This window comes from Gossypium arboreum, chromosome 2 (genome assembly GCF_025698485.1).
Source record: "Gossypium arboreum isolate Shixiya-1 chromosome 2, ASM2569848v2, whole genome shotgun sequence".
Classification (NCBI taxonomy): Eukaryota; Viridiplantae; Streptophyta; class Magnoliopsida; order Malvales; family Malvaceae; genus Gossypium; species Gossypium arboreum.
The window spans coordinates 105,451,467-105,466,468 of NC_069071.1; the positions used below are offsets into that span (position 1 = coordinate 105,451,467).

The 15,002-nt window shown below is 29.7% G+C and overlaps 1 protein-coding gene across 1 annotated transcript; it reads right to left on the bottom strand.

Moving 5' to 3' along the window:
• Positions 1–584: 584 nt before the first annotated feature.
• Positions 585–2,418, bottom strand: LOC108466704 (YDG domain-containing protein At5g47160-like). Its single transcript, XM_017767076.2, has 2 exons — positions 2,186–2,418; positions 585–1,830 (listed from the first exon to the last, which is right to left on the bottom strand). Exon 2 carries the CDS (start codon positions 1,819–1,821, stop codon positions 946–948), a length of 876 nt encoding a protein of 291 aa, XP_017622565.2. The 5' UTR covers positions 1,822–1,830; positions 2,186–2,418; the 3' UTR covers positions 585–945.
• Positions 2,419–15,002: the final 12,584 nt, after the last annotated feature.

Below are 15,002 nucleotides of genomic sequence, written 5' to 3' on the forward strand. Positions count from 1 at the left end.
GGTGGCCAAGGGCATTACGCCCCAAGCCAAGCGCCTTAAGGCAGAAGACTACACAACAACATAGCCCGATTGAGTGGCATCAAACGCCAATGCCTTCATGTAAGCAAGAAGTGTGATGGGATCGTCAACAAGCTTGCACAAGCGATGGGCGACAACAATAGTGACGGTTGCAAGGACATCGTGTGATGGCTATAAATTTTAAGGTTTGTGATTATCTTGGGGAATCACATGAAAACCAAAGTTTACTTTGGGAATATTTGTAACTTCTTTTCTATTATCATATTTTTTTCCTTAGGATGAAACCAAATCTTTAGCCGGTCAAAATCTATATTTTTTTGGTTCAATATTTTCAAATATTATGAATGTAAAAATAATTATTTTAAATAAGCACAAAAGTTGAAAAATAAATTAAAAATAATACTCAAGTTATTGATATTACGTTAATAGTCAAATTATTAATATTATGGTCATATATAACATAAAATTAAAATGATATTTAATTTATTTGAAAGTAAATGATATTTTATTTTAATATATAAATCATATTTTAGTTATTAAAATTAGATACAAACATTACTCTTGAATTTCACAAACAAATCTGTTTAAATTTTTCATTTCTAGAGATTTTCCAAAGTTGAGAGATGGTAAAAAAGGGCAACTAGCATAGGTATAACCACAAAATTCACCTCCATAAGCACTTGAGTAAATGCTTCAATGCTAGACCCTACAAACTTCCTAGCTTAAGCTAAAATTTATTTACAGATCAAAACAGTTCAAAAAACATGAAAGCAACTAGCATTCTACCAGTGCAAATTTCACCTATGGTAGAGCATATGAGTAAGCATTGTCAATGCATACTGCAATTACTTTCATGTTTATACTACCATTTATAGACCAAAACAGTCTATAACATAAAGAAGGCGATTTTATGATGCAAGTTCATTGTCAATGATACCTCCGAGTACGAACGTTGTTCACTTTCCATTGTGGCTCATATTGTAGATGATCCTCCAATTTCACCAGGTTGAACTTGTAAACATATTTACCAGAGTCCATTCTAATTTCTTTCCAACAATGGTTCACTTGGTACAAGCCTTCGTAAACAAACTTGTAGCCGCTCTCGTTTGTGTTGCCGATGTTGTCGAACCTACGTATCACCCTGACTGGCTTCCTGTCAATCATATTGTTCATCAATGCACGGTTCCCACCAACAAGCTTTTGATCTTTAAGTTTCTTAAACCCACAAAAGCTAGGATTTTCACCTTCCCCGCAGTAAGTAAACTCATCGGACGAAACCTTTCTTGTAGAACTATCGTATCGACCGGAATCGACAATGCTCGTAGCCCAAATTTTGCTACCATTGAGAGAAGTGATACAATCTATCCCTTTTTGAAATTCACTGTGAAGTCCGACAATGCACAACTCACCCCTCCAATGGAAACCATCACCAACTTCAATCCCTGCAACGCATCCTATTTGCTTGGCTGTGTTGACCCATTTTCCCAAACACCTAACCAGCTTCGCTAGTCTCATATGTTGCCCTATGCCGGAAGGTTTCCCTCGTTCCAAGCCCATCCCATGATCCTTTGAAATACCCTCACGGTAATCCTTGTCTGAAAGTAACCGTCTGTAACATCTCAGAGCTTCCTTGATAGCACTACGACATTCATACCATTCTGGAGTAAAAGCAGACTGTTGGTTAGAACAAATTCCTCGGGGATGAACCTTAACATGCCGCAAAACTTTGCCAACAACAAGTCTTGCCTGCTTAGACTTAGATAAAGGTCCCTCTTTCACTGGTTTTGGAAGCGATGACACCATGATTAAACCCTGCTTACACCATTAGCCACCCAAATGAACGTTAAAAATCCAGGCAAAACACATTAAAAAAATCCATTGCAACGCTAAAGAAGAAGTGAATAGAAAAACAAGGCAAAACCCACAAAAATAAACATGGAAAACAAGGGAATAGTTCAAAAAAAGCAAGCAAATCTTAAAAATAGTGAAAGAGAAGATAAAAGAAGACTGTAAGACAAAAATAAACACATAGGAAGTGAATGTGACACCCTGCACAATTAAAACCAAAAAACAAGTCGAAAAACTCCAGGCTAAAAACAGAAGCTCCAATGGCAGGATGCAATAAAAAGGAGCAGAAGAAAACAAGATTAAAAAGAAATATATATACCTGGAAAAGTTATTTGCAAAGACTAGAGTTGAAAACTTTGAAATCTTCACTCTTAACAAAGAAATAATAGAAGCGAAACCTTTTAGAGTAAAGAGAATGAGAAGCGATGAAATTTTTGAAATGGGATGGAGAAGCTGTTGGATGTGGTGGGTTTTCTCTTTTACAGAGAGGGGTGCAGTTGAAAAGACGGGGTCAGGCTGTCATGTCTACAGTTTTACGGCAGTAAAAATTTGTCCGATGTTTCTTACAGCATACGCTATCAATTTTAAAGATAAGAACAAATGAAGTTAAGTTTATTTCAGAGAGGGGAAAGGACGGATAGGGTCAGAGTGGAATGCTTTTTACTGCTTTTATTTGCTTCGATTTTTAATTATTAATTGTTTTCTAAGTAAAATTATATTTTATTTAATATAAAAATTACTTAAATGTCGTTTAATATGTTGATTTAAGTGCATTGGCAATGAATATTATGAATATAAGTTCAAATCTCATCGGAGGAGTATTTACCAACATCGAATATAAATAGTAAAATAAATATAGAGGATATCAAAAAAATTGAGTTTATACTATTATTTTAAAATTCTAAATAAACAAACCAAATTAGATAATGTCACACCAATACTTTTTACACTAAACTAGTGATTGAATCGATCAAACTATCGGTTTAATAGTCCAACCAATTTGATTAAAATAATAGTCCAACCAATTTAATCGGTCCATATCAATTCCAAAGTCAACTGATTCAAAGTCCTTCTCTAGACCGATACCTTGACCGGTTTCCAATCCAACAAATCTAATTAGTCTGATTTGGTTCAAACAATATTGAGTCACCTAGCCGTGTGTCACTAGGGGTGAGCGTTTGATCAAATCAAGTCGAGTCAAATAAAATAAATTCAAGTTGACAAATCTTATTTTATCATACTAACTCGATTTGAATTTTTTTCGAATGGAGTCGAGTGAAATGAAATTCAAGTCGAGTTGAATTGAGTTAAATTGTTCGAATTAAATTAAAAAATTAAACATATCAAATTAAAATTGTTACAATATAACTGATTTCATGTTAAAGCACATAAATTTGAAATCATATATATTTTATTTTTTTTTCAAAACAAAATAAAAATAAAGATGCTATAACACCTCCAACCCGTATCTCTCGCCGGAACAGAATTACGGAGCATTGCCGGAGTTTATAGATCAAACTGACAGAAATTTCAACATTTCATATAACATAACATTCATGTCAGAAACCAATCAAACTCATACATACTGTCCCTTATTTGAGCCCTCGAGACCCAAAATACACGTTAGAAACAAGTCATGACTAATTCGGAAACTCAAGAAATTTTTCGGAACACATTAAAAATTTTCAAAGCTGCAGGGGTCACACGACCAATAGACACGCTCGTGTCTCAGGCCGTGTGGATATTCGAATTAGGGACACATGGTCGTGTCCCAGCCTCTATCCGTACTCGTGTAACTCTCTGACTTGGTTACAGTGTCAAGTCACATGCCTGTGTACTAGGCCGTGTAAGCATGCTGACTTGCATTCTTAAAGGATACAGGAGACACATGGCCGTGTCACCTGGCTGTGTGTCACACACGATTGAGACACACGCTCGTGTCTCTGCCTGTGTAGACGAAAATAGGCCATTTTACAAGCCGTATTTCTCACCCAATTTGGTGTCAACCTACAATCAACATTATGCATATAAACAAGTCATATTATGGCATCCAAAATAAGCAGAATCAAGTCTTAAACATATAGTATATTCACATACAACCAATATGCCCTTAGGCACCTCAAATGACAATTATAAACATGTTTAATCATGTAATCCATGTAACCAAGAAATCAACCAACTTTTATGTATAATTGCATTAACACACAACATGTAAGTCATTTACCAAAACTTAACATTTGGTACCAATTGTATCACTTATTCAATAGCATCAAATACATATACACTTACTATAGCATAGTATCAAATCACACCAAGTTATAAAACATATGCATATTCAACTACTATTTTACCTTTCATCATTCAACCACAAATCATTCCACGCATCAACATTATAAGGCAATTTATGCACATACCAAAATATCAACACACAAGTCAAATAAGTGGCTTATCTCAACAAAACACATATAAGCCAACATTTATCCAAAATAACTTATACATGCCATTATAACAAAAATCAAAACATCCGAAAGTACAGAAAAAATTCATGGATAGTGTGACATAACTCCGACAAGCTTCCAACCCAATCAAGCTTCCAATAATCTGTGAAATAAAGGATAAACAACTACGTAAGCAATGAATGCTTAGTAAGCTCATACAAACTTTAAACATAATATTCCAATTCAATAATAAACTTTATATATTAAATATAAAGTTATACCAATGCCTCAAGATTTATCAACTACATAACCACCAACTCAAAAATGAGTAAGTCTATCAACATCATATATATTTATTCATTTCTAACTTAATAGGATTTTATAAACATTATACACCATCGTTAATCTTTTCATAAAACTACGAATAACTTCCTTTACTTATTTTCCATTATATTTACTAAACATAAACTTAAATAACAACATCAATTAACTAATTAATATATTTATTCATATCATAGGTAAGTTCAACCCTAACATACGTAATTTCTCATATAAGTACATTGTTCAACTCATCAATCCCTTTTTCATCATATCACATTTCAATTATGAACTTACCGTTTCATTTGTATAATACTAGACATAAGCATATACATCAATCATAATCTCAAGTTTGACATATGTCTAATCACCATCATCAATACACAAGTTAGTGCATTTATATATATAACTCATTTCCATGTTTCAAATCACTATCCCATTTTCAATTTTCATACAATATCATGCAATGTCAATCATAGTACCTTTTTTTTTAATTATCCTATTAACACGACTCGGACTCGGACTCGGACTCGGACGGATACATGGATCCAATCAACACACCAGTTTGGCACCCAGTGCCTCATCGGATAAATCCGAAGTAATATGCGTCCAGCGCTATATACATTTGACACCCAGTGTCTCATCGATTAAACCAAAGTAAATTGGCACCCAGTGCCTCATCAACTCGAAGTCGAAGAAATTTCTGAACTTTTCCTATCTTATGGCATGCCATCTATATCCGACTCAGCCCAATACAGTTAATAAGGTTTAATTTCACTTCCAAATACAACCAATATCCAATTATCATAGTTGCACACATATATATTCCTTTCAATTCAAATAATCAACACATTCATAATTTATATACAAATTCAATCCATTTCAATTAACTATCAAATGTCAACCTTTTCAATTCATACATATTAGCACATCATTTCAACATCATTTCTTACTATACTCAAATTGCACATGCTAACATCTTTTATTTGATTAACAATGTCCCAATTCACACAATTGCTATATAAATAGCTATTCACATATCAAACCACAATTATTTGTACATTGGCATTAGCCATTCAATAATTAATAAATCTTTCAAATTCATTAAACAATTTACCTTATTGAGATTTTCCATTCGAAGAACGACTTACGGATAAGAATATGTCATCAACAGAAGCTCATAAAGCTGGTCCACCAGAACACGCCAACAAAAGCTCATAAGAGCTTAACAGAAGCTCGTAAGAGCTGATCCACCTATTCACTCCAAACAGAAAGTAAAACACAAGAGTTCACAACAAATGTTGAACCCCGGTTTACTTGGTTAATATGTCGATATCTCCCTCCAATACCATCATACACCAATTTACGAATGTACTCAAATCTCGTGTTCCATTCAAACTGAAATTCAATTCAATATTATAATTCCAACAATATAATTAATAAACAATACCATTCATCAATTTATACAAAATATTAAATTTTAACCGTACGAACTTACCTGGCTAAATTATAGAAATACCAAGATTCAGGGGCATTTTGGTAATTTTTTATTTTCCTCAATTTTCCATCCGATCTTGATCTAAATTAATAATTTCATTCAATTTATTAATTTAGACAACAAAACAATTCATTTCATATAATTTGGTCACTTTTGATATTTTTATAAAATTACCCTAAAGTTTTACTTTTATTTAATTTAGTCCCTAAGTCCAAATCATACAAATTAACTATTTTTAATGCAAACCCATGCTAGCCGTGGCATTCAATACAGCCTATTTTTGTAATAGTTCCACAAAAAACCTTGTATTTTTACTATTTCAACAATTCAGGTCCCTAATCGGAAATTCATCAAAATTACTTAATAATTTTTTCTAAATAACAATTAATATCTCAAATTTATCATTTAATAACTAAAATTATATAGATTCATCAATGGCAACTTCCAAATTTTTAGTAAAATAAAAAACTAAGATAAAATTTAGTTGGACCTATTTATAACAATCTCAAAAACATAAAAAATTACAAAAAAAAGGGGTAAGAATTGAATTCACATGAAGCAAATTATGAAGAACCAGCTTAAAACTTTCTCTCTTATGGCAGTTTAGACCGAAACAAGAAGAAATGTCTAGAAAATTTTCAATTTGTTTCATTTTAATTTCAATTAAATTACAATTTTACCATTGGCTTTATTTTATTATTTTCCGCCTCACCTTTTAATTTTGGTATATTTTCTTCTTAAGTCCTTCCTTTTTTTATTAATCAAGCCATTTAATCTCTTAAATATTATAATTAGTAAGTTTTGCACCTTTTTAATTTAGCCCTTTTAATTAATTAACTATCAAAACGTTAAAATTTTTCAATGAAACTTTAATACTACCTTAATGACACTCCATAAATATTTATAAAAATATTTACGGCTCAGTTTATAGAAACGAGGTCTCGATACCTCACTTTCAAAAACCACTTAACCTAATAAATCATTATAAAACACAAATTACTAATTCAAAAATCTTTTTAAAATCATATTTGACTCATAAATATTAAATAATAATATTTACAAACTTACTTTTCGGATTTGGTGGCCTCGATCCACTATTTCCGACATCACTGAAAATTGAGCTGTTACAAATACTATAAAAAGAATCATTAATTTTTTATTTAGGTCCCAATATTATTATTTTAGAAAATTTAAAATTTTAACTTTCTTTGTATATTTTTAGATTTTTTAAATATAAAATTTGTATTTTTTATAAATATTTTGAATTTTAAATTTTTTGAAATTTTGAAAAAAATTGTAATTGTTTTTTAAAGAGAGACCAATTTGCTCATTTTCAAAATTGACAAGAACTAAAAGATATTTACACCAATCTATTATTCAAATTGTAAAATTCAACTTGACTTGAACTCAAAACTCGAATTACTTATTCGAGTTGAATCAAAAAAATCAAATAACTTGATTCGATTAACTCAAATTTAAAAAATTAATTTTTTGAATTAAATCAAGTTTTATCACCCCTATTGAGTCTAAAAGAATACATTTAATGTAAAAACACTCTTTTCAAATTTATTCAACAAAGATTTTAGATGGAGTGATAAAAATTTGTACATAAAATTTACTAAACATGTGTTGTATGATTGAATAAGTAGTTTTTAATTGTTTTATTTAAAATTATATAAATGTGTGAAAAAGAATATCACTATTGTAATTATATTAATTGTCAATTAAAAGAAAAGCTATATTAGTTTTTTTTCAATTTTTAATTTGAATTTCATGTTATTTTTATAGTTCATGTTCAAAATTTATGACTCCCATCTCAACAATGTGCTCTCAAAATTGAATCTTGTTCGAGCTTTAGAAGTTTAATGTCTGCATCATTGTACTCAACATTTATTGGTATCTATTTTATATTATATATTTACATATAAAATAAAATGTAAAATGTTATTTCAATACCAATAAAATTAGTGATTTGTGTAAATTGAATTAAATCAAATTTTTAAATGCACAATTACATAAAATCTAAATTCACATATCATATTACATTAAATCAAAATTCATATATAATTATAATATTCATCCCTAATAAAATATATACCTATATTAACCTTATGCATGGCATAAAACAAATAAATTGTTAAAAAGAATAAAAATAAATAAAATGCATAAAAATTAATTATCAAATAGATATTAAAATCTATGTTTAATTTGCAGAAATTAAAACTACTAATATAGATTTACACTAAAAATCGAGTAACATTATTATAAGAGAACTAAGGACCCACCTAAGAGAAGTCACTGAGCACAACATTTTTTTTTCTTTAAAGATTTTCTTAACCGGTTGGTTGAGAATTTGATTATTGTCTTGAGTAGAGAGGAATAGTCAACAAAAAAATCGGATAAATTATAAAAAAAATAGTTATTTTTGTTTATTTTAAGTTACATTTTAATCATTTATATTTTAAATGTTATGTTTTAGTCACTTACGTTATCATTTTATTATAAAGTTGTTACTCTACCATTAAGTTTTGTTACCTCCCTAATAGCGATCCTAGGTGGCAGTTCAAATGGTTTTTAAATGCCAACATAGATGTCTTACGTGACAATTCAAATTAAATTTATTTAATGAAAAACATATTTTCATCCCAGTAACTGGACATCCTAGTTGGCATTTAAAACCTATTTGGACTGCCACGTGGGACTACCGTTAAAGAGGTAACGGAGTTTAACGGTAAAGTGACCACTTCGTGACAAAACAATAACGTAAGTGACTAAAATGTAACATTTCAAATATAAGTGACTAAAGTATATCTGAAACAAATAAAACTAACTATTTTTGTAATTTATCCAAAAAAACAACACATTTATATTGTTGAACTTTAGTAAAAAAAAAAAAAGTTGAATTTAACTGAGAGAGATCTAACCTCGTAATTGAATTTATTTGATAATAATTATAATTAATTGAGAGGATTTAAGCTATTAAATATAATATAATCAGTCATCCAAAGCAACTCATATTTATATCGTTCAACTTTACCATGATTAATTGAGAAACCTTCAAAGAAAGGTAAATTAATTGAGAGAGATTTAAGTTACTAAAATAATTTTATCTAGGGACCCAAAAAGTTAATTTATTTCATAATAATCATATCAAATTAAATCAATTAAGAGACATTTAATCTTTTAATATAATTTGATTTAAATTTAATCAAAATTTAAAACTTAAATAAATTAACATGTACTAATATTAATTTCTGAAATCATCGAAGAAAGAATATTTAAGACTTTGATTAATTAAAAATATCAATATAAAATATATGGAAAAATTACAATATAATTTTATTACTATCAAATTTAATACAGAATTATTCTAAAAGCCTTTTTTCCCTTTTCCGAGATGAAGCAACTTTTTTATTTAATTAAATCTAATAAAATATATATAAAAATAAACATTTTTTATTTATACTCAGCACTAACTCGATTAGAAAAATACTAAAATCAACCTTTATATAAAATTTATAAAAAAAATTTATCATGGAAAAATTATAAATTATGAGATTTTAACCAAATCATAAGCAACTTAAATTTTTAATTTATCATTTCAATTACTCACACTGTGTTCTCTATATATACATTAATTATGAGTTCCAACTCAATTGAAAAATAATTAATATACCTTTTTTTAAATTATAATTAATAGTTTATGATAATTTTTTCATATTTTGTATAATTTTAAATAAAATAAAATAATTAAAACTACAAATCCAAGGTTCAAATATGTACTTAATGAAGTTTAGGTTGCGTTTGTTTAACCAAAATAGTTTCTAAAATTTGTTTTTGAAAAGTGTATTGATTTTTTGGAAAAACTTATATTTTCTTTTATGTTTGAATGATTATGCACAAAATTTTTTTATGTTTGAAAAGTTGTTATTAGTTAAATGAATACGAGTACACGACATAAATACATTTATTACAAAATATTATAATACGATTTACTTTTGACAATCAAAATTTATTTTTTATAATAACACTAGAAATTCTATCACACACGTATGCGTGTGAACTATACCAATCAATGGGTCAAGCCACTCAGCCCGTCTCGAAGACTTGCCCGAAAAGTGGGAAGGTTTGGGTAAAAATATAGGTCTGAAAAATGGACTTGAGGTAGAAAAATAAGACATTTTAGAAAAGGGGTCGAGTCTTACGTAATGTTTTTTTTTTTGTCAGAACCCAACCCAACTCGAATTTGAAAAAAAAAAACTGTTGTTCTTTCTTGTTTTGTTGTTATTTTCTTGTTGTTTTCTCACGATTTTGCTATCATTTCATTATTATATTGCTACTATTTTGTTGTTATTGTTTGAATATTGTATAACTCTTGTTTTATTGTTAATTTTGTTACTATTTTGGAGGCATTTGCTTGTTAAGTTGCACTTATCTTAGTGTTATTTAAGTATACATATTTTTAAATTTATTTTCAATTTGTTGGGAAACATTTGTTTTAATGTTTTTAGTATTTTTTATGTATTATATATTTTAAACAATATAAAATTTAATATGATCGGGCTGAGCCTGAGTTTTAGCATTTTTATTTGGGTTAGGCTTGAACAAAATCTTAAACTCATTTTTCGGGTTGGGCCTGGGCCTAGCAAACGGGCCTAAGATTTTAGTTGGGCCTAACCTAAACCAGGCCATAGACACCTCTAATGTGAACCACATATATATTTTTTTTCTGGTGAAAAAGAAATTACAACTCAAGTATCAAACATTAAGAAAACTCATCATATAATTTTTATCAACAAACCGCAACCCCGGTTTCCTGTCTCTTCTAAGCTTGACTATCCTGACTGTAATTCTATTATCTTCTCTAGGAATATGTTGAAGATTCCAGTGACTCAGAAGCTTCAAAAGCAAAAGTATTCTCATAACTAAAGTAGAATTAGATACTTCATGAACTCCTTCATAAATGAGGTTAACAGCTTCAAGATTGTCTGTCCGAATGATGACTTTTCAAAAGTCGCTATTAAGAGCAATTTGCAACCCATCAAGAATGCCACATAATTCTGAATCAATAACTTCGCAATTACTTAAATACCTGATAAAGCCAACAATCCAAGTCCCATTATGATCTCGCAGAAGCCCTCCAACTACGACAAACATATCAACATATTTAATCGAACCATACGTGTTCAAATAGACCAACCATCCAAAGAAACATGAACAAAATCAGATTTTGAAAGTTTAGTGCCTTACGAACCTAACACCGAAACATACTATTTTGCCCAACATAGAGAGGATTTGATAACCTCATCAGTAATCCACAAAAGACCTTGAAATATACGTAGGTTTTGATTCTTCCACATACGCCAAATGATAATCTCGAACAGACAATACCAATTGGCTCTACCCACTAATTTTACGACTTGCAGATTTCGTAAATTAAGCTCCATCCATTCGTATAAAGACCCTGCAAAAAAAAAAGATTGTTTACCTGGAGGGATTAACTGCATCCAAATATCCCTTGCCGTTGTGCAATCCCGTAGAACATGAAAGTCATAATTATGGCTACATGTACCACAAGCAATATCTGAACCTAATCCTCTTTGTGTTCTTTCAACATTTGTGAGCAAACGGTGCTTAATAGCAAGCCAAATGAACACTCTAACCCTTTGTGGTCCCTGATATTTTCATGGTAATTTCCAAACATCCTCTTTCATATTCCATGAATCTTCCCGAAGTTTCCTATACACACTTTTAATTGAGAAAGTGCCAGACGTAGTCACCCCCCAAATAATTCCATCCATACCAGAATTTGATTGAGGTGGCGAAATCTCTACAATCTGATGAATGATATATTCGGTTAACCAAAGGCAAAAGAAATCTAAATTCCAATTCTCATTTTCTGTGACCATATCACTAAGGGAACAATCCATATCCAAGCTAGATTTGCAAGCTATCTTTTTGTACAACGGCCCAACATTAGAAACCTAAGAATCCTTTTAACAGTTACTATTGTGCCCATCTCCAATTAACCAGTGTAGATTCTCACGTATGAGCGGCCAAATCTTCGATAGAGATCTCCACAAGAAAGAACATCACCCCCTCGATAAAGATTCCGGTAATCCACCTTCAACCTCATACTTAGACCGAAGCACATTAACCCATAAAGAAGAATAATCAATCACTAATTTAAATCTCAGCTTCATCATGAAAGAAGTATTATGATTACGTAGAGACCTTATACTAAGACTGTCATGCGATTTAGGTTGGCATATCGAGTCCTAACAAACCAAAGTAATTTTTTTATTACCACTAGTGGATCCCTAAATGAATTTTCTAACCATAACTTCGATCTTATCACACGAACCTTTTGGGATCATCATCGATTGCATAAAGTAGCTCGGAATTGATAACAAGACCACTTGAGCTAAAGTAATTCTACATGCAAGAGAGAGTTGTCTAGAAAGTTTACTCCGTACCTTATCAACGACAAAGCGTAAAGTATTATTCGTAACCTTCTCATGAAAGACGGGAATCCCTAAATACGAACCAAGATTCTGTATTACCTGGAAACTAAAAAATCTCCTAATATGCCTTTGAATATTTTCATCCACCCCTTTAGAGAAAAAACATATTTGACTTTTGTAGATTAAAATTATGACCCGAAACACCACAAAAAGTATCTAAAACTTCCTTGATAACTCGTGCTTGTTTCTCCTCTGCCTGACCAAAAAGAATCAAGTCATCTATGAAAAAAAAGATGAGAAAGGAACGAACCTGATCTAGTCAGCTGGATAGGAGATTGACCATCTACCGCCAGCCATGGCCGTATGGATACCATGCCCTAACCACTCTATACACAAAATGAAAAGGTAAGGTGAAAGCGAACATCCTTGACGAACTCCTCTTGCCGGTTTGAATTTCTAGGAGGGCACTCCACTCTAAAGCACTTGCATAGTTGAACCAGAAATAGCTGACATAATGACATTACGAAGAAAGATAGGAATACCTGCAACCTGTAGAAAAGCGTCTATGAAATCCCAACGAACATGATCATAGGCCTTCTCGAGATCGAGATCAATTTAAATGGCCATCCATCTTTTATTCTTTTGCATACTCTTCATAGAGTGCACGACTTCTTGTGCAATGATGATGTTATCATTTATGTTCCTTCCTGCGACAAATCCTGCTTGTTTAGGTGCAATGATCTTCGAAAAAACCACTTTAAATATATTAGTAATAACCTTCATCACCAGCTTGTATGAGACCAAACAAAGACTGATAGGGTGAAACTGCGAGAAACATTCCAGATGCTAATTGAATTTTTACAGTTGTCGAAAAAATGTATTTTCGGGTCTATTTTTCTGAAAAATTGATTTGTAAATATTTATTAAAAATATTTACAAAGTTAATTGAATGATTAATTAGAGTTTAATTAGTGAATTAGCTTAAATTGAGGCTAATTAGCTTAAATTGAGGCTAATTAGGTATAAGGATTAAATTGAATAAAGTGTGAAAGTTGAATTATAGATTAAAAGAAAATGTAAAGGACCAAAATTATAATTATGCCATTTGTCCTAATTTAGACGGCAAAAGAATGGAAAAATCTAAGATTTTTCTTAGATTAATTAATTAATTATTATTATGGTTATTGTTATTTAATTGATATTAAATTATTATATTATGAAATAAATTAAAGTAAAGATGAATGTATGGTAATCAAAATATACATGTATAATACATATATTTGTACAATTGTAAAATATTTATTTAATTACTTTTTATTTAAGTAAATAGATTTTTATATAAAATAAATAATCGAAAGACAAATGTGTAGTTATGATTTGATACAAGTGTATTAATAAAATACATACATTTGTAATACATGTATTTAATTATTAATAGATATTTATTATTTATAAAAATATATTTATTAATTAATTATATTATAAGACATTTATATAATAAATAAATTTAATTATAACAAGTGAATGGAGATGATGATATACAAATGTAAAATAAATATTTGATATTAAATAGATATTTTTATAGTTATTAATGTTATTATATTATATATATATATAGTTAAAACATAAAATAAAAGAAAGAAACAAAAGAGATGAGAAAAAGAAACAGAATATGAAACGTTAGCAGGGGGGAAGGAAAGAAGGAAAGAAAGAAAAGAAAGAAAAATGGGAAATTCAGGGTTTGAAGCTTGAGGTTTAAATAAGTATGTCAATTTAGCACTTTTATTTAATTTTGATGTTTTAGAAGCTTTGGAATAAGGTTTTGATGAAATTTACTTGATATTTTGAAAGTTATTAGATTTCTAGATATTATCCATGTTGAATAAAATGATTAATTAAAGGTTAAATTGATAGAAATTCAAGTTAGAAGTCAAATAAGGATTGAATTGTAAAGTAATTCATAAGTTTTATGCTATAGGGACTAAATTGAAAGAATTTTGAAATTATGGTTTAATGGTGTAATTAGAGAATTGAAATTAGTTTAAAATGGAAATTGAATGAAAATATTGAGTTAAATGTGAAGAATCAAAGTTAGTCTCGATTTAGGGACTAAATTAGAATTTAGGCAAAAGTTGAAAAGAAATAAAAAAGAAATTGAATGGTAGTGTATTGATAATTTTTAATTGATTTCCGTAGCTAACATTGTGCCAGAAAATCTCGGCTAAGTAAGGAAAAAGGCAAAGTCGACGGGGGTTAGTTCGGAAATTACAGTTTGTATTTCTATAATCCGAACTTAGTTATTGATTGTTATATTTTTATTTAAAGTATATGGCAAATGTTAAGGTAAGAATTATTGTGTTTTATGATTGAAATGGATTAATTGGTATATGTTAAATTTATTGAATTTATATGGATAAA

What these genes read in the sequence shown, in the direction of transcription:
- LOC108466704 (XM_017767076.2), bottom strand. Translation starts at nt 1,821, where the DNA reads ATGGTGTCATCGCTTCCAAAACCAGTGAAAGAGGGACCTTTATCTAAG.